Genomic DNA, 20,588 nt, shown 5'->3' with positions numbered 1-20,588 from the left:
CTCTCTCTCTCTCTCCCTCCCCCCTGGCTGTCTCTCCCCTCCCTCCCCCCCTGGCTGTCTCTTCCCTCCCTCCCCCCTGGCTGTCTCTCCCTCCCTCCCCCCTGGCTGTCTCTTCCTCCCTCCCCCCTGGCTGTCTCTCCCTCCCTCCCCCTGGCTGTCTCTCCCTCCCTCCCCCCTGGCTGTCTCTTCATCCCTCCCCCCTGGCTGTCTCTTCTTCCTCCCTCCCCCCCTGGCTGGTCTCTCCCTCTGGCTGTCTCTCTCTCCTCCCTCCCCCCTGGCTGTCTCCCCCCCCCCCCCCCCCCCCCCGGCTCTCTCTCTCCCTTCCCTCCCCCCTGGCTGTCTCTCTCTCCCTCCCTCCCCCTGGCGTCTCTCCCTCCCTCTGGCTCTCTCTCCCTCCCCCTGTCTCCCCCCCCTGGTTCTCTCTCTCCCTCCCTCCCCCTGGCTGTCTCTCTCCCCTCCCCCCCTGCCTTTCTCTCCCCCTGGCTCTCTCTCTCCCTCCCTCCCCCTGGCTGTCTCTCCTCCCTCCCCCTGTCTCTCTCTCCCTCCCTCCCCCTGGCTGTCTCTCCCTCCCTCCCCCTGTCTTCTCTCTCCCTCCCTCTCCCCCATCAGGATCATCCAGAGAGGCCTGAGGTGCCATGGCTGTCAGAGTTTACCTGGCAGACATGCTGTGAGCTGGAGGACACTCTGCCCTGCTTCAATGGCATCAAGAGAGAGATCACCGCCACACCCATCTCTATAAAACTAGGTAGAGTAACACACAGCTAAAATAACCTAGACACCCATCTCTATAAAACTAGGTAGAGTAACACACAGCTAAAATAACCTAGACACCCATCTCTATAAAACTAGGTAGAGTAGTAACACACAGCTAAAATAACCTAGACACCCATCTCTATAAAACTAGGTAGAGTAACACACAGCTAAAATAACCTAGACACCCATCTCTATAAAACTAGGTAGAGTAACACACAGCTAAAATAACCTAGACACCCATCTCTATAAAACTAGGTAGAGTAACACACAGCTAAAATAACCTAGACACCCATCTCTATAAAACTAGGTAGAGCAGTAACACACAGCTAAAATAACCTAGACACCCATCTCTATAAAACTAGGTAGAGTAACACACAGCTAAAATAACCTAGACACCCATCTCTATAAAACTAGGTAGAGTAGTAACACACAGCTAAAATAACCTAGACACCCATCTCTATAAAACTAGGTAGAGTAACACACAGCTAAAATAACCTAGACACCCATCTCTATAAAACTAGGTAGAGTAACACACAGCTAAAATAACCTAGACACCCATCTCTATAAAACTAGGTAGAGTAACACACAGCTAAAATAACCTAGAGATTACCACTAGGTAGAGTTGTAACACGGCTAAAATAACCTAGAGATTACCACTACCTTGTAATCTGCTAATGTTGTCAATGGGAACACACACTCTTCTGCCTAGCAACAGAAGTAGATGAATATTGGAGTGTGTGTTCCCAGGTCGTCTGGAAGTGTGTTTCAACCCAGAGAACTGGCAGGGCTACGTGTCTGACTCCCAGCTGCCTCCCTACTCAGAGGAGATGTCTGAAGAAGAGAAGGAAAAGGCAAACGGGGTCAGGGGTCACTGGGATCAGAGACTGGGGGCCTTCCAGAAACTGGTGCTCATCAAGAGCTTCATGGAGGAGAAGGTAGTGGGGGTTATTGGTGTGCGTGTGTGTCTGCTTGTGATGGTGAAAGGGCTGCCAATTTTCTTGGCATCTCTCTCATTGTATGTTGTATATCAATGGTCATATTTGATAGAAGTTGCCCTTCAGGCCACACAGCGATATTTGCAGTTATGTTCATCCATCCGTTTTATTTAGGGTGTGTTCTTAAATTCAATCTGGAGTGCCAGAGTGTGGTCTGAGCGTTGTCAGATTGTACGTTGGTAAATCCAGAGCGTTTGGCTCTCGGAGTGTTCAGAGCGCATACTGGACGCTCTGGCGCGAGGACTAGGTCTGAGCCGAGCGTTCTGACCTCACAACTATCGTCAACCACCCAAGCTAACTGGCTAGCTACTTCCAGACACATAATGAGAGAACACCTCACTCTGACCATTTTCCTTGAGCTAGCAGAGCTGGTTAGGCTGTTTTCATGTTATCCTGAGTGTTGGTGACTGTAACTGTACTGCTGGCAACATTTTTATTATGTTTTTTTGCCAACGTTTGCTGACAGCGGCCATATTCAGCTGGTGTTGAACGTTTGTAAATGCAGTTATTCTGCTCTCTGAAACACTCAGAGGAGAGTACTCTGGAATCAGAGTAGATAGCCAGAGGGAATTGACTTACTCTCCCTGCCACTCTCCCTCCCTCCCTCTAGGTGGTGTTTGCGGTGACAGAGTTTGTGATCGTGAGCCTGGGGAAACAGTTTGTAGAGAACCCTCCTGTTGACCTGGCCACTCTCTACAGTGACATGTCTCCCTCCACCCCCCTGGTCTTCATCCTCAGTACCGGATCAGACCCCATGGGAGCCTTCCAACGCTTTGCCAAGGAGAGGGGATACCTGGACAGGTGAGGGGGTGGGACAGCGGGAGGAGGGAGGGGTAGTTGGGTACCACTGTCCCCCTCTCTGAGACTGTTCCCCTCTCTATGTCCGTCCCCTGTATCTCAGTATTAACAACTTGTCCTTCTTTCTCATCATGTGTCCAGGTTTGGCTGATGTAGGCCGTCATTGTAAATAAGAATTTGTTGTTAACTGACTTGCCTAGTTAAATAAAGGTTAAATGAAAAATAAGTAAATACAAATCTCTCTCTAGGTCAGGGTCCTCTCTGTCTCTCAGTATTAACTCTGTCTCTCAGTATTAACTCTGTCTCTCAGTATTAACTCTCTGTCTCTCAGTATTAACTATCTGTCTCTCAGTATTAACTCTCTGTCTCCCAATATTAACTCTGTCTCTCAGTATTAATCCTCTGTCTCTCAGTATTAACTCTGTCTCTCAGTATTAACTCTCTGTCTCCCAGTATTTACTCTGTTTCTCAGTATTAACTCTCTGTCTCTCAGTATTAACTCTGTCTCTCAGTATTAATCATCTGTCTCTCAGTATTAATCATCTGTCTCTCAGTATTAACTCTGTCTCTCAGTATTAACTCTCTGTCTCTCAGTATTAACTCTCTTTCTCTCAGTATTAACTCTGTCTCTCAGTATTAACTCTCTGTCTCTCAGTATTAACTCTGTCTCTCAGTAATAACTCTCTATCTCTCAGTATTAACTCTGTCTCTCAGTATTATCCCTCTGTCTCTCAGTATTAACCCTCTGTCTCTCAGTGTTAACTCTCTGTCTCTCTCTCCAGGGTGAGGTCTATCTCTCTAGGTCAGGGTCTCTCAGTATTAACCCTCTGTCTCTCAGTATTAACCCCATGTCTCTCTCTCCAGGGTGAGGTCTATCTCTCTAGGTCAGGGTCTCTCAGTATTAACCCCTTGTCTCTCTCCAGGGTGAGGTCTATCTCTCTAGGTCAGGGTCTCTCAGTATTAACCCCATGTCTCTCTCTCCAGGGTGAGGTCTAATCTCTCTAGGTCAGGGTCTCTCAGTATTAACTCTGTCTCTCAGTATTAACTCTGTCTCTCTCTCCAGGGTGAGGTCTATCTCTCTAGGTCAGGGTCTCTCAGTATTAACCCCATGTCTCTCTCTCCAGGGTGAGGTCTAATCTCTCTAGGTCAGGGTCTCTCAGTATTAACTCTGTCTCTCAGTATTAACTCTGTCTCTCTCTCCAGGGTGAGGTCTATCTCTCTAGGTCAGGGTCTCTCAGTATTAACTCTGTCTCTCTCTCCAGGGTGAGGTCTATCTCTCTAGGTCAGGGTCTCTCAGTATTAACTCTGTCTCTCTCTCCAGGGTGAGGTCTATCTCTCTAGGTCAGGGTCTCTCAGTATTAACTCTGTCTCTCTCTCCAGGGTGAGGTCTATCTCTCTAGGTCAGGGTCTCTCAGTATTAACTCTGTCTCTCTCTCCAGGGTGAGGTCTATCTCTCTAGGTCAGGGTCTCTCAGTATTAACTCTGTCTCTCTCTCCAGGGTGAGGTCTATCTCTCTAGGTCAGGGTCTCTCAGTATTAACTCTGTCTCTCTCTCCAGGGTGAGGTCTATCTCTCTAGGTCAGGGTCTCTCAGTATTAACCCCATGTCTCTCTCTCCAGGGTGAGGTCTATCTCTCTAGGTCAGGGTCTCTCAGTATTAACTCTGTCTCTCTCTCCAGGGTGAGGTCTATCTCTCTAGGTCAGGGTCAGGGTCCTATAGCTGAGAAGATGATTCTGGAAGCTCTGAAGAGTGGTAACTGGATCTTCCTCCAGAACTGTCACCTGGCTGTGTCCTGGATGTTAGCCATGGAGGAACTTATCAAGACCTTCACTGAGCCGGGTCAGACACCCTAAACACACACACACACCCTACACACAGACACACCCTACATACAGACACCCTAAACACACACCACCTACACACAGACACACACACTGTACACACACACAGACACACACCCTACACACAGACACACACACACACACACACACACACACACACACACACACACACACACACACACACACACACACACACACACACACACACACACACACATAACCTACACACAGACACCCTAAACAAACACACACTACGCACAGACACACATACTGTAGACACACACACACCCCCTACACACAGACACACACACACATAACCTACACACAGACACCCTAAACTCACACACACACACACACACCCTACACACACCATTTATATTGACCATATTCCCTACAGTATATAACATCCTAGGTCATATAGGTAGGATGTAGGATGTGTTATTAACTGACTTGCCTAGTTAAATAAAGGTCAAATAAAAAATAAAACAAAACAAAGTAGATGTCCAAACCGACTGGCCAAAACTACAGTTTGTTAACAAGACATTTGTGGAGTGGTTGAAAAACGAGTTTTAATGACTCCAACCTAAGTGATGTAAACTAGTTTTAATGACTCCAACCTAAGTGATGTAAACTAGTTTTAATGACTCCAACCTAAGTGATGTAAACTAGTTTTAATGACTCCAACCTAAGTGATGTAAACTAGTTTTAATGACTCCAACCTAAGTGATGTAAACTAGTTTTAATGACTCCAACCTAAGTGATGTAAACTTCCCACGTCAACTGTATGTACCTGGGTATCAGGTGGTGTGAGGTGTTGCTGTGTGGTTAGGTCAGGACACAGGGTGAATGGGGATTTGAATGGCTCTCACACACACACCCTGCACCTGCGGCTGTCCTGTGCTGCTGGACCTCTCTACGACACGCTATGGACTGGACTGACCCTGTGTGTGTGTGCTGTGTTTATGTCTACTGACTCATTCTGTCACCTCCTCCCTGTTAGACACGGTGATCCATGAGAACTTCAGGTTGTTCCTGAGCTCCATGCCCACCAAGGTGTTCCCTGTCACCGTCCTCCAGAACTCTGTCAAGGTAACGCTCACCTTTACACTCTGTCACAGGACATAGAGACCTTCCATTCTACAACTCAAATTTAGGTTCTACTACTCCGTTTTAGATTCTGGAACTCAGTCTTAGGTTCTAGAATCTCAGTCTTTGGTTCTAGAATCTCAGTCTTAGGTTCTACAATCTCAGACTTAGTTCTACAACTCAGTCTTAGGTTCTAGAGCATAATCTTGGATTGTCTAAATTGAAACAGTATTGGATTCTCAAGGCTCTGTTGAGATATTTATGGATCCTCAGCAATTCCGTTATTTCCTGTTTGCGTCTTTGGACAGATTGTCCTCTCAACCTTAGCCACTCCTCTCAACCTTAGCCACTCCTCTCAACATTAGCCACTCCTCTCAACCTTAGCCACTCCGGACAGTATTTCATATCCCTCACAGGGCCTTCTCTAACCATGAGAGAGTGGTCTTGTCACACATGGCTTACACACACATGTAGGGCCATCGCTCTTTATAGACACATACACACGTGTGTGCTCACACACACCTAACCCATGTGATTGAGCGTGGGTGCATATCTACAGTGCCTTGCGAAAGTATTCTGCCCCCTTGAACTTTGCGACCTTTTGCCACATTTCAGGCTTCAAACATAAAGATATAAAACTGTATTTTTTTGTGAAGAATCAACAACAAGTGGGACACAATCATGAAGTGGAACGACATTTATTGGATATTTCAAACTTTTTTAACAAATCATAAACTGAAAAATTGGGCGTGCAAAATTATTCAGCCCCTTTACTTTCAGTGCAGCAAACTCTCTCCAGAAGTCCAGTGAGGATCTCTGAATGATCCAATGTTGACCTAAATGACTCATGATGATAAATACAATCCACCTGTGTGTAATCAAGTCTCCGTATAAATGCACCTGCACTGTGATAGTCTCAGAGGTCCGTTAAAAGCGCAGAGAGCATCATGAAGAACAAGGAACACACCAGGCAGGTCCGAGATACTGTTGTGAAGAAGGTTAAAGCCGGATTTGGATACAAAAATATTTCCCAAGCTTTAAACATCCCAAGGAGCACTGTGCAAGCGATAATATTGAAATGGAAGGAGTATCAGACCACTGCAAATCTACCAAGACCTGGCCGTCCCTCTAAACTTTCAGCTCATACAAGGAGAAGACTGATCAGAGATGCAGCCAAGAGGCCCATGATCACTCTGGATGAACTGCAGAGATCTACAGCTGAGGTGGGAGACTCTGTCCATAGGACAACAATCAGTCGTATATTGCACAAATCTGGCCTTTATGGAAGAGTGGCAAGAAGAAAGCCATTTCTTAAAGATATCCATAAAAAGTGTTGTTTAAAGTTTGCCACAAGCCACCTGGGAGACACACCAAACATGTGGAAGAAGGTGCTCTGGTCAGATGAAACCAAAATGGAACTTTTTGGCAACAATGCAAAACGTTATGTTTGGCGTAAAAGCAACACAGCTCATCACCCTGAACACACCATCCCCACTGTCAAACATGGTGGTGGCAGCATCATGGTTTGGGCCTGCTTTTCTTCAGCAGGGACAGGGAAGATGGTTAAAATTGATGGGAAGATGGATGGAGCCAAATACAGGACCATTCTGGAAGAAAGGAAAAGAAAAGACCTGAGACTGGGACGGAGATTTGTCTTCCAACAAGACAATGATCCAAAACATAAAGTAATAGTTCAAAAATAAACATATCCAGGTGTTAGAATGGCCAAGTCAAAGTCCAGACCTGAATCCAATCGAGAATCTGTGGAAAGAACTGAAAACTGCTGTTCACAAATGCTCTCCATCCAACCCCACTGAGCTCGAGCTGTTTTGCAAGGAGGAATGGGAAAAAAATTCAGTCTCTCGATGTGCAAAACTGATAGAGACATACCCCAAGCGACTTACAGCTGTAATCGCAGCAAAAGGTGGCGCTACAAAGTATTAACTTAAGGGGGCTGAATAATTTTGCATGCCCAATTTTTCAGTTTTTGATTTGTTAAAAAAGTTTGAAATATCCAATAAATGTCGTTCCACTTCATGATTGTGTCCCACTTGTTGTTGATTCTTCACAAAAAAATACAGTTTATATCTTTATGTTTGAAGCCTGAAATGTGGCAAAAGGTCGCAAAGTTTAAGGGGGCCGAATACTTTCGCAAGGCACTGTATGTCTCGGAATTATCTGATTGGTTATCCTTTTATTTCCACATCTGTGTGTGGACGTCTGTGCGTCTGTGGACTTCTGTGTGTGTGTGTGTGTGTGTGTGTGTGTGTGTGTGTGTGTGTGTGTGTGTGTGTGTGTGTGTGTGTGTGTGTGTGTGTGTGTGTGTGTGTGTGTGTGTGTGTGTGTGTGTGTGTGTGTGTGTGTGTGTGTGTGTGTGTGTGTGCGTGGGCCAGGTGACCAACGAGCCTCCTAAGGGTCTACGTGCCAACGTGCGCAGGGCGTTCACTGAGATCACCAACAACTTCTTTGAGGAGCACATCCTGGGACGCCAGTGGAGGAAGATCATCTTTGGAGTCTGCTTCTTCCACGCCATCATACAGGTCAGAACACACACCTCCTACTGTATTCATTATGTCAGAACACACACCTCCTACTGTATTCATTATGTCAGAACACACACCTCCTACTGTATACATTATGTCAGAACACACACCTCCTACTGTATTCAATATGTCAGAACACACACCTCCTACTGTATTCATTATGTCAGAACACACACCTCCTACTGTATTCATTATGTCAGAACACACACCTCCTACTGTATTCATTATGTCAGAACACACACCTCCTACTGTATTCATTATGTCAGAACACACACCTCCTACTGTATTCATTATGTCAGAACACACACCTCCTACTGTATTCATTATGTCAGAACACACACCTCCTACTGTATTCATTATGTCAGAACACACACCTCCTACTGTATTCATTATGTCAGAATACACACCTCCTACTGTATTCATTATGTCAGAACACACACCTCCTACTGTATTCATTATGTCAGAACACACACCTCCTACTGTATTCATTATGTCAGAACACACACCTCCTACTGTATACATTATGTCAGAACACACACCTCCTACTGTATTCATTAGGTCAGAACACACACCTCCTACTGTATTCATTATGTCAGAACACACACCTCCTACTGTATTCATTAGGTCAGAACACACACCTCCTACTGTATTCATTATGTCAGAATACACACCTCCTACTGTATTCATTATGTCAGAACACACACCTCCTACTGTATTCATTATGTCAGAATACACACCTCCTACTGGATTCATTATGTCAGAATACACACCTCCTACTGGATTCATTATGTCAGAATACACACCTCCTACTGTATTCATTATGTCAGAACACACACCTCCTACTGTATTCATTAGGTCAGAACACACACCTCCTACTGTATTCATTATGTCAGAATACACCTCCTACTGTATTCATTATGTCAGAATACACACCTCCTACTGGATTCATTATGTCAGAATACACACCTCCTACTGTATTCATTATGTCAGAATACACACCTCCTACTGTATTCATTATGTCAGAATACACACCTCCTACTGTATTCATTTTGTCAGAACACACACCTCCTACTGTATTCATTATGTCAGAACACACACCTCCTACTGTATTCATTAGGTCAGAACACACACCTCCTACTGTATACATTATGTCTACTTCCACGCCATCATACAGGTCAGAACACACACCTCCTACTGTATTCATTGTCTTTGTAACTGATGTTGAGATTGACAGTAGAATAAAAACAGTGAGTGTGTGTTGCAGGAGAGGAAGAAGTTTGGTCCTCTGGGTTGGAACATCCGTTATGAGTTCAACGACAGCGACAGAGAGTGTGCCCTGCTCAACCAGAACCTCTACTGTCAGACTGGTCACATACCCTGGGATGCTCTCATCTACATCACTGGTAGGACTGTGTGTGTATCGGCCGCCCTGCCTGTCTCCCTGCCTGTCTGTCTCCCTCCTTGCCTGTCTCCCTGCCTGTCTCCCTTCCAGCCTCCCTGTCTGCCTGTCTCCCTGCCGGGTCCTCCATTATTCACATTACTGCTGGCCACTGTGAGGTTCTGAGAGGTTTAGTAGCAGGGAAGACCCTGAGGTTCTGGGAGGTTTAGTAGCAGGGAAGACCCTGAGGTTCTGGGAGGTTTAGTAGCAGGGAAGACCCTGAGGTTCTGAGAGGTTTAGTAGCAGGGAAGACCCTGAGGTTCTGGGAGGTTTAGTAGCAGGGAAGACCCTGAGGTTCTGGGAGGTTTAGTAGTAGGGAAGACCCTGAGGTTCTGGGAGGTTTAGTAGCAGGGAAGACCCTGAGGTTCTGGGAGGTTTAGTAGCAGGGAAGACCCTGAGGTTCTGGGAGGTTTAGTAGCAGTGAAGATACTGAGGTTCTGGGAGGTTTTGCACCAGGGAAGACCCTGAGGTTCTGGGAGGTTTAATAGCAGGGAAGACCCTGATGTTCTGGGAGGTTTAGTAGCAGGGAAGACCCTGAGGTTCTGGGAGGTTTAGTAGCAGGGAAGACCCTGATGTTCTGGGAGGTTTAGTAGCAGGAAAGACCCTGCGGTTCTGGGAGGTTTAGTAGCAGGGAAGACCCTGAAGTTTAGTAGCAGGGAAGACCCTGAGGTTTAGTAGCAGGGAAGACCCTGAGGTTCTGGGAGGTTTAGTAGCAGGGAAGACCCTGAGGTTTAGTAGCAGGGAAGACCCTGAGGTTTAGTAGCAGGGAAGACCCTGAGGTTTAGTAGCAGGGAAGACCCTGAGGTTCTGGGAGGTTTAGTAGCAGGTATTGTTGTGAATTGTTAGACACTACTGTACTTTTGTAGCTAGGAACACAAGCATTTCGCTACACCTGCAATAACATGTGACCAGTAAAATTGGATTTAATTTGCGAATGATGTTTGACAAGGAGGTGTCCACATACACTACATTACTACACTACATTACTACATTACTACACTACATTACTACACTACATTACGACACTACATTACGACACTACATTACTACACTACATTACTACACTACATTACTACACTACATTACGACACTACATTACGACACTACATTACTACACTACATTACTACACTACATTACTACACTACATTACGACACTACATTACTACACTACATTACGACACTACATTACGACACTACATTACTACACTACATTACTACACTACATTATGACACTACATTACGACACTACATTACTACACTACATTACTACACTACATTACTACACTACATTACTACTCTACATTACTACTCTACATTACTAAACTACATTAGGACACTACATTATGACATAACATTACGACACTACATTACTACACTACATTACTACACTACATTACTACACTACATTACTACTCTACATTACTACACTACATTACTACGCTACATTACTACACTACATTACTACACTACATTACGACACAACATTACGACACTACATTACGACACTACATTACTACACTACATTACGACACTACATTACGACACTACATTACTACACTACATTACTACACTACATTACTACACTACATTACTACACTACATTACGACACTACATTACGACACTACATTACTACACTACATTACGACACTACATTACTACACTACATTACTACACTACATTACTACACAACATTACTACTCTACATTACTACACTACATTACTACTCTACATTACGACACTACATTACTACTCTACATTACTACACTACATTACTACACTACATTACTACTCTACATTACTACACTACATTACTACTCTACATTACTACACTACATTACGACACTACATTACGACACTACATTACTACACTACATTACCACACTACATTACTACTCTACATTACTACACTACATTACTACTCTACATTACTACACTACATTACTACACTACATTACTACACTACATTACCACACTACATTACTACACTACATTACTACTCTACATTACTACACTACATTACTACACTACATTACTACTCTACATTACTACACTACATTACTACTCTACATTACTACACTACATTACTACACTACATTACTACACTACATTACTACACTACATTACGAAAAGTATCTCTAAACTGACGTGTTTTTCCCTTTTTTCAGATTTGACCTTCTAATAATGATTATACATCATTTAAAATGTATTTGGGGGGATTACACGCTCCTGAGGCCAGATTTTATTTCATTACTGATTTCTTCCATTCTTCTGTTTTTTTCAGGCTTTGTAATGTTTGTTTAATTCCTAATTGAACCGTTCTTTGTATGCAGAAACCATCCATTTGAAAATCATTGGGTGTTTAACCCAGCATGATATAGTTTTAAACATCCTGAATGAAAGTGTTCCTCTCTCACGTAGTGTAATAACTGAAAGAAGGGTTCCGTGTTCTGCATACTAAAGTTTAGAACCTCTATTAGAACCTTCTATTTACCCAGCAGACCCTCTGTTCCAGCTCCACTCTGTCTGTAATAGGAATGATTCCACATGTGTTTTCCACAGCAGGTTCATGTGAAGTGGGTCGTGTTCATTAGGGAAATGACCTTAAAACCAACATGAGCATTTCTTCTGGAGGTAGCCCCTCCAGGTTTCTGTCCATGTTCTTCCTTTCAGTAGCCTAATGACTCCCCCCACCCTCACCCTCTCTCCCCCCAGGGGAGATAACCTACGGAGGCAGGGTGACTGATGCCTGGGACCAGCGCTGTCTCCGCACCATCCTCAAACGGTTCTTCTCTCCTGTCACCCTGGACCCAGGGTACACCTTCTCCACCTCAGGTGAAGACCACTGTGTGTGTGTGTGTGTGTGTGTGTGTGTGTGTGTGTGTGTGCGTGCACATTTGTGTGTACAATTTGTGTGTACAAATGTTGCTGAATCTGAGAAACGGGGGAAAGGTGTGTCCTGTTGTGTGTGTGTGTGTTCAGTGAGATCTAACTGTTGGTATTCTGTCTGTGTGTGTTCAGTGAGATCTAACTGTTGGTATTCTGTCTGTGTGTTCAGTGAGATCTAACTGTTGGTATTCTGTCTGTGTGTGTTCAGTGAGATCTAACTGTTGGTATTCTGTGTGTGTGTGTTCAGTGAGATCTAACTGTTGGTATTCTGTCTGTGTGTGTTCAGTGAGATCTAACTGTTGGTATTCTGTCTGTGTGTGTTCAGTGAGATCTAACTGTTCGTATTCTGTCTGTGTGTGTTCAGTGAGATCTAACTGTTGGTATTCTGTCTGTGTGTGTTCAGTGAGATCTAACTGTTGGTATTCTGTCTGTGTGTGTTCAGTGAGATCTAACTGTTCGTATTCTGTCTGTGTGTGTTCAGTGAGATCTAACTGTTGGTATTCTGTCGGTGTGTGTGTTCAGTGAGATCTAACTGTTGGTATTCTGTCTGTGTGTGTTCAGTGAGATCTAACTGTTCGTATTCTGTCTGTGTGTGTTCAGTGAGATCTAACTGTTGGTATTCTGTCTGTGTGTGTTCAGTGAGATCTAACTGTTGGTATTCTGTCTGTGTGTGTTCAGTGAGATCTAACTGTTCGTATTCTGTCTGTGTGTGTTCAGTGAGATCTAACTGTTGGTATTCTGTCTGTGTGTGTTCAGTGAGATCTAACTGTTGGTATTCTGTCTGTGTGTGTTCAGTGAGATCTAACTGTTGGTATTCTGTCTGTGTGTGTCAGGTGTCTACTTTGCCCCCGAGGCAGACAGACTGAGTGACTATAACAGGTACATAGAGAACCTTCCTCTCATAGACGACCCTGAGATCTTTGGTATGCACGAGAACGCCAACCTCGCCTTCCAGGTTAGACACTTCACTCTGCTTATATATTCTCACCTTTAGCTCAGTGGGCTAATACTGGCTTGGGGACAATTAACTATACAGTACCTAATTCACATTTGTTTCGACAGATTTTGTTCATGTACTGTCTGAAAATAAGAGGTCACATCACCAATACAAAACATGTATTTAGCCAGTTAAGAGGACAACATTACCTTTGATGCTGACAACATGGATACATACTGTAGGCGTATATAGTCTGTGTCCTGTGGGTTAATTGTCATCCCTAAAACGGTGAGGTCTTGTCTGTCTGTACAGCGTCTGGAGACTATGACCCTGATCAACACCATCCTGGAGGTACAGCCTCGCTCGTCAGCCCGCGGCGGGGGCAAGAGCAACGACGAGATCGTCCACGAGCTGGCCGACTCCATCCTCGCCAAGATCCCGGGTGAGAGAGAGACGCACGTAAACACTCACTCACACACACACACACACACACACACACACACACACACACACACACACACACACACACACACACACGTCTCAGGCTTGATTTATTCTGGTGCTTTTACGGTTTGATGTTCGCTTTGGTTTGAAATTAAAGTTAGTCTCTCTAAACTCATTATAGTGTGGTTGAAGTCACTGTCTGATCTGCCTGCCTGTCTCTCTGTCTGTCTGTGTCTGTCTCTCTTTCTGCATGTCTGTCTGACGGTCTGTCTGTGTCTTTCTCTCTTTCTGACTGTCTCTCTGTGTCTCTCTGTCTGTCTGTGTCTGTCTCTCTTTCTGACTGTCTCTATGTCGGTCTGTCTGTGTCTGTCTGATCTGTCTGTCTGTCTGTCTGTCTGTCTGTCTCTATGTCGGTCTGTATGTGTCTGTCTCTCTTTCTGATTGTCTCTATGTCGGTCGGTCTGTCTGTATGTCTGTCTGTCTGTGTCTGTCTGACTGTCTGTCTGTGTCTGTCTCTCTTTCTGACTGTCTCTATGTCGGTCGGTCTGTCTGTCTGTGTCTGTCTGTGTCTGTCTGACTGACTGTCTGTCTGTGTCTGTCTCTCTTTCTGACTGTCTCTCTGTCTGTCTGTGTCTGTCTGACTGTCTGTCTGACTGTCTGTCTGTGTCTGTCTGATCTGTCTGTCTCTATGTCTGTCTGTCTGTCTGTCTGTCTGTCTGTCTGTCTGTCTGTCTGTCTGTGTCTGTCTCTCTTTCTGACTGTCTCTATGTCGGTCTTTCTGTGTCTGTCTAACTGTCTCTCTGTCGGTTTGTGTCTGTCTCTCTTTCTGACTGTCTCTATGACGGTCTGTATGTGTCTGTCTGTCTGTCTCTCTTTCTGACTGTCTCTCTGTTTGTGTCTGTCTCTCTGTCTGTCTGTGTCTGTCTGATCTGTCTCTCTGTCTGATCTGTCTGCCTGTCTCTGTGTCGGTCTGTCTGTCTGTCTGCCTGTCTCTATATCGGTCTGTCTGTGTATGTCTGTCTGTCTCTCTGTCTGTCTGTGTCTGTCTGTCTGTCTCTCTTTCTGACTGTCTCTCTGTTTGTGTCTGTCTCTCTGTCTGTCTGTGTCTGTCTGATCTGTCTCTCTGTCTGATCTGTCTGATCTGTCTCTCTGTCGGTCTGTCTGTCTGTCTGCCTGTCTCTATATCGGTCTGTCTGTGTATGTCTGTCTGTCTGTGTCTGTCTGACTGTCTGTCTGATCTGTCTCTCTGTCTGACTGTCTGTCTCGGTCTGTCTGTGTATGTCGGTCTGTCTCCTCAGAGTGTCTGGATATGGATGAGGCAGCAGAGGCTCTGTTTATTCGTGACGCCAACGGACGCCTCAACTCCCTCACCACCGTCCTCGGACAGGAAGTAGACCGCTTTAACAACCTGCTGCGGGTCCTCAGGGTGAGTCAGGGGTCAGGCATTAGAGGTCAGGGGTCCCAGTTGAAAAGGTCCTTGATGAAATGTTAGGACCGCTGTATCGGTCCATGGTTCCAGCTGCTGCCCCTAGGTCTCAATGGAAGGTCCCCAGAGGCATAGTGGAGGGACATACAGTGCATTCGGAATCTATTCACCCCTTGACTTTTTCCACATTTTGTTACAGCCTTATTCTAAAATGTATTAATTAAATGTAGTTTTTTCTCATCAATCTACACACAATAGCCCATAAAGACAAAGCAACAAAAATGTTGGCTTTTAATTATTTTAAATTTTTTTACATGTTACATTTACATCAGTATTCAGACCCTTTACTCAGTACTTTGTTGAAGCACCTATGGCAGTGATTACAGCTTCCAGTCTTCCTGGGTATGTCGCTACAAGCTTGGCATACCTGTTTTTGGGGAGTTTCTCCCATTCTTCTCTTCAGATCCTCTCAAGCTCTGTCAGGTTGGATGGGGAGCGTCGCTGCACAGCTATTTTCAGATCTCTCCAGAGATGTTAGATTGGGTTCAAGTCTGGGCTCTGGCTGGGCCACTCAAGGACATTCAGAGACTTGTCCCGAAGCCACTCCTGCATTGTCTTTGTCTGTTTGCTTAGGGTTGTTGTCCTGTTGGAAGGTGAACTAGTCCTCAGCGCTCTGGAGCAGGTTTTCATCAAGGATCTCTCTCTGTACTTTGCTCCGTTCATCTTTCCCTCGATCCTGACTATTCTCCCAATCCCTGCCGCTGAAAAACATCCCCACAGCATGATGCTGCCACCACCATGCTTTACTGCAGGGATGGTGCCAAGTTTCCTCCAGACGTGACGTTTGGCATTCAGGCCAAAGTGTTCAATCTTGGTTTCATCAGACCAGAGAATCTTGTTTCTCATGATCTGAGACTTCTTTAGGTGCCTCTTGGCAAACTCCAAGCGGGCTGTCATGTGCCTTTTTACTGAGGAGTGGCTTCCACTTCCACTTGCCACTCTACTATAAAGGCCTGATTGGTGGAGTGCTGCAGAGATGATTGTCCATCTGGAAGGTTCTCCCATCTTTACAAAGGAACTCTAGAGCTCTGTCAGAGTGACCATCAGGTTCTTGGTCACCTCCCTGAACAAGGCCCTTCTCCCTGATTGCTCAGTTTGGCCAGGCAGCCAGCTCTAGGTAGAGTCTTGACGTTCCAAATTATTTCCATTATAAAATGATGGAGGACACTGTTCTTGGGGACCTTCAATGCTGCAGACAGTTGTTTTGTACCCTTCCCCAGATCTGTGCCTCCACACAATCCTGTCTCAGAGCTCTACGGTTTTTGCTCTGACATGCACTGTCAACTGTTGGTACCTTATATAGATCTCAAGCACAGGAGGTTGGTGGCACCTTAATTTGGGAGGATGGGCTCGTTGTAATGACTGGAGTGGAATCAGTGGAATGGTATCAAATAAACAAATACATCCGTGTGTGATGCCATTCCATTTGATCCGTACCAGACATTATTATGAGCCGTTCTCCCCTCAGCAGCCTCCACTGATCTCAAGGATGATCCATGGAAACAGGAAACAGGATGCACCGGAGCTCAATTTGGAGTTTCATCGATAAGGTTGAATACTTATGTAAATGTAATATTTCATTTTTACATCATTTTTTGCCAACATTTCTAAAAACCTGTTTTTGCTTTGTCATTATGTGGTATTGTGATGTCATTATGGGGTATTGTGATGTCATTATGTGGTATTGTGATGTCATTATGTGGTATTGTGATGTCATTATGGGGTATTGTGATGTCATTATGTGGTATTGTGTGTAGATTGATGAGGGAACAATATAATTTGATCCATTATAGAATAAGGCTGTAACGTAACAAAATGTGGAAAAAGGGAACGTGTTTGAGTACTTTCAGAAGAATCTGTATGTGTTTATAAGGACAGATGCTGCAGCCACATTGTTGGCAAACCGTTACTGCAGTGGTGACCTCTGGGTTTATGATGTTCTCTTGTGGATGGCTCAGATAAACAACCCATAAACACTTCTCCTCACATTCAGCCTCCCCTCCCTCCCTCCCTCCCTCCCTCCCTCCCTCCCTCCCTCCCTCCCTCCCTCCCTCCCTCCCTCCCTCCCTCCCTCCCTCCCTCCCTAGGTGTCTCTGTGTACCCTCCAGAAGGCTATAGCAGGGCTGGTAGTGATGTCAGAGGAGATGGAGAGGATCTACACCAGTTTCCTCAACAACCAGGTTCCAAACCACTGGAGCACCTCAGCCTACCCCTCCCTCAAACCCCTGGCCAGCTGGGTTAAAGACCTGGCCCTCAGGACCTGCTTCATCGAGGTGACAGAGACATCTCTCTCTCTCATAGACACGTGTTGTTGTACAGTTGGGTCAATGAACCTCTCTTTAAGTCCTGAGTCAGACACAATTTACCAAACCACAATTTGTGTACATATGTATCGATGTACTACGACACAGTGAAACACTATATTTACTTCTCTCAGACGTGTGTGGATGTTGTCAATACATCAGATGGGAGACTTGTGTTTGTGTGTTGTCATTACATCAGATGGGACTTGTGTGTTGTCGTTACATCAGATGGGAGACTTGTGTGTTGTCATTACATCAGATGGGAGACTTGTGTGTTTGTGTGTTGGCATTACATCAGATGGGAGACTTGTGTGTTTGTGTGTTGTCATTACATCAGATGGGAGACTTGTGTGTTGTCATTACATCAGATGGGAAGACATATGTAGGCAATGTGGTATGATATAGTGGAAACAGAACATCTATGTTTGCGTGCTCTTGTTGTTAACATTTCTGTGATCACACACACTCAGACGAATGTGGATTTTCTCTTACAGGAACTCCGCCCAGGCAGAGAAACACACACACACACAGAGTCATTATCAGGGGTAGTGAGATGGGATGATGTGATGAGAGAATCATGTTTAAACATTAGCAGCACGCCATCCACTTCAGACTGACTTCTTTCTTTCTCGTCTCTTACTCTCACTTTCTATTCTTCTGTGCCCTTGCTCTGTATTTACCCATCTCTATCTCTCTCTCTTTCCCTCTCCCTAGTCTTCTCTTTCTCTCTCCCTAGTCTTCTCTTTCCCTCTCCCTAGTCTTCTCTTTCCCTCTCCCTAGTCTTCTCTCTTTCTCTCTTTCCCTCTCCCTAGTCTTCTCTTTCCCTCTCCCTAGTCTTCTCTCTTTCTCTCTTTCCCTCTCCCTAGTCTTCTCTTTCCCTATCCCTAGTCTTCTCTCTTTCCCTGTCCCTAGTCTTCTCTTTCCCTCTCCCTAGTCTTCTCTTTCCCTCTCCCTAGTCTTCTCTCTTTCTCTCTTTCCCTCTCCCTAGTCTTCTCTTTCCCTCGTCTTCTCTTTCCCTCTCCCTAGTCTTCTCTCTTTTTTCTCCCTCTCTCTCCCTAGTCTTATCTCTTTTTTCTCCCTCTCTCTCCCTAGTCTTCTCTCTTTTTCTCTCTCTCTCTCCCTAGTCTTCTCTCTTTTTTCTCCCTCTCTCTCCCTAGTCTTCTCTCTTTTCTCTCTTTCCCTCTCCCTAGTCTTCTCTCTCTTTTTTCTCCCTCTCTCTCCCTAGTCTTCTCTCTCTTTTTTCTCCCTCTCTCTCCCTAGTCTTCTCTCTCTTTGTTCTCCCTCTCTCTCCCTAGTCTTCTCTCACTTTTTCTCTTTCCCTCTCCCTAGTCTTCTCTCTTTTTTCTCCCTCTCTCTCCCTAGTCTTCTCTCTTTTCTCTCTTTCCCTCTCCCTAGTCTTCTCTCTCTTTTTTCTCCCTCTCTCTCCCTAGTCTTCTCTCTCTTTTTTCTCTCTCTCTCTCCCTAGTCTTCTCTCTTTTTTCTCCCTCTCTCTCCCTAGTCTTCTCTCTTTTCTCTCTTTCCCTCTCCCTAGTCTTCTCTCTCTTTTTTCTCCCTCTCTCTCCCTAGTCTTCTCTCTCTTTTTTCTCCCTCTCTCTCCCTAGTCTTCTCTCTCTTTGTTCTCCCTCTCTCTCCCTAGTCTTCTCTCACTTTTTCTCTTTCCCTCTCCCTAGTCTTCTCTCTTTTTTCTCCCTCTCCCTAGTCTTCTCTCTCTTTTTCTCCCTCTCTCTCCCTAGACTTCTCTCTCTTTTTTCTCCCTCTCTCTCCCTAGTCTTCTCTCTTTTTTTTCTCCCTCTCTCTCCCTAGTCTTCTCTCTTTTTTCTCCCTCTCTCCTCCTAGTCTTCTCTCTTTTCTCTCTTTCCCTCTCCCTAGTCTTCTCTCTTTTTTTTCTCCCTCTCTCTCCCTAGTCTTCTCTCTTTTTTCTCCCTCTCTCCCTAGTCTTCTCTCTTTTTTCTCCCTCTCTCTCCCTAGTCTTCTCTCTTTTCTCTCTTTCCCTCTCCCTAGTCTTCTCTCACTTTTTCTCTTTCCCTCTCCCTAGTCTTCTCTCTCTTTTTTCTCCCTCTCCCTAGTCTTCTCTCTTTTTTTTCTCCCTCTCTCCCTAGTCTTCTCTCTTTTCTCTCTTTCCCTCTCCCTAGTCTTCTCTCTTTTTTTTCTCCCTCTCTCTCCCTAGTCTTCTCTCTTTTTTCTCCCTCTCTCTCCCTAGTCTTCTCTCTTTTCTCTCTTTCCCTCTCCCTAGTCTTCTCTCACTTTTTCTCTTTCCCTCTCCCTAGTCTTCTCTCTCTTTTTCTCCCTCTCCCTAGTCTTCTCTCTTTTTTTCTCCCTCTCTCCCTAGTCTTCTCTCTTTTCTCTCTTTCCCTCTCCCTAGTCTTCTCTCTTTTTTTTCTCCATCTCTCTCCCTAGTCTTCTCTCTTTTTTCTCCCTCTCTCTCCCTAGTCTTCTCTCTTTTCTCTCTTTCCCTCTCCCTAGTCTTCTCTCACTTTTCTCTTTCCCTCTCCCTAGTCTTCTCTCACTTTTTCTCTTTCCCTCTCCCTAGTCTTCTCTCTCTTTTTTCTCCCTCTCTCTCCCTAGTCTTCTCTCTTTCCCTCTCCCTAGTCTTCTCTCTCTTTTTCTCTTTCCCTCTCCCTAGTCTTCTCTCTCTTTTTTCTCCCTCTCTCTCCCTAGTCTTCTCTCTTTTTTCTCCCTCTCTCTCCCTAGTCTTCTCTTTTTTCTCCCTCTCTCTCCCTAGTCTTCTCTCTCTTTTTTCTCCCTCTCTCTCCCTAGTCTTCTCTCTCTTTTCTCTTTCCCTCTCCCTAGTCTTCTCTCTCTTTTTTCTCCCTCTCTCTCCCTAGTCTTCTCTCTTTTCTCTCTTTCCCTCTCCCTAGTCTTCTCTCACTTTTCTCTTTCCCTCTCCCTAGTCTTCTCTCACTTTTTCTCTTTCCCTCTCCCTAGTCTTCTCTCTCTTTTTTCTCCCTCTCTCTCCCTAGTCTTCTCTCTTTCCCTCTCCCTAGTCTTCTCTCTCTTTTTCTCTTTCGCCTCTCCCTAGTCTTCTCTCTCTTTTTTCTCCCTCTCTCTCCCTAGTCTTCTCTCTTTTTTCTCCCTCT

The 20,588-nt window shown here is 45.1% G+C and overlaps 1 protein-coding gene across 1 annotated transcript in view; it reads left to right on the top strand.

Moving 5' to 3' along the window:
- Positions 1 to 20,588, top strand: part of dnah6 (dynein, axonemal, heavy chain 6) — a 141,740-nt gene that overhangs the window by 111,336 nt on the left and 9,816 nt on the right. Inside the window, 12 exon segments of the mRNA XM_031814529.1 lie at positions 610 to 745; positions 1,501 to 1,688; positions 2,359 to 2,549; positions 4,224 to 4,384; positions 5,387 to 5,475; positions 7,866 to 8,012; positions 9,280 to 9,418; positions 12,168 to 12,287; positions 13,175 to 13,296; positions 13,591 to 13,720; positions 15,021 to 15,148; positions 17,296 to 17,481. Of these exon segments, the coding sequence (XP_031670389.1) occupies positions 610 to 745; positions 1,501 to 1,688; positions 2,359 to 2,549; positions 4,224 to 4,384; positions 5,387 to 5,475; positions 7,866 to 8,012; positions 9,280 to 9,418; positions 12,168 to 12,287; positions 13,175 to 13,296; positions 13,591 to 13,720; positions 15,021 to 15,148; positions 17,296 to 17,481 (1,737 nt within the window).

This window comes from Oncorhynchus kisutch, unplaced genomic scaffold, assembly GCF_002021735.2.
Source record: "Oncorhynchus kisutch isolate 150728-3 unplaced genomic scaffold, Okis_V2 Okis07a-Okis12b_hom, whole genome shotgun sequence".
NCBI classification, from domain to species: Eukaryota; Metazoa; Chordata; class Actinopteri; order Salmoniformes; family Salmonidae; genus Oncorhynchus; species Oncorhynchus kisutch.
The sequence above is the reverse complement of the archived record's forward strand: the minus strand, read 5'-3'. Positions and strand labels throughout refer to the sequence as shown.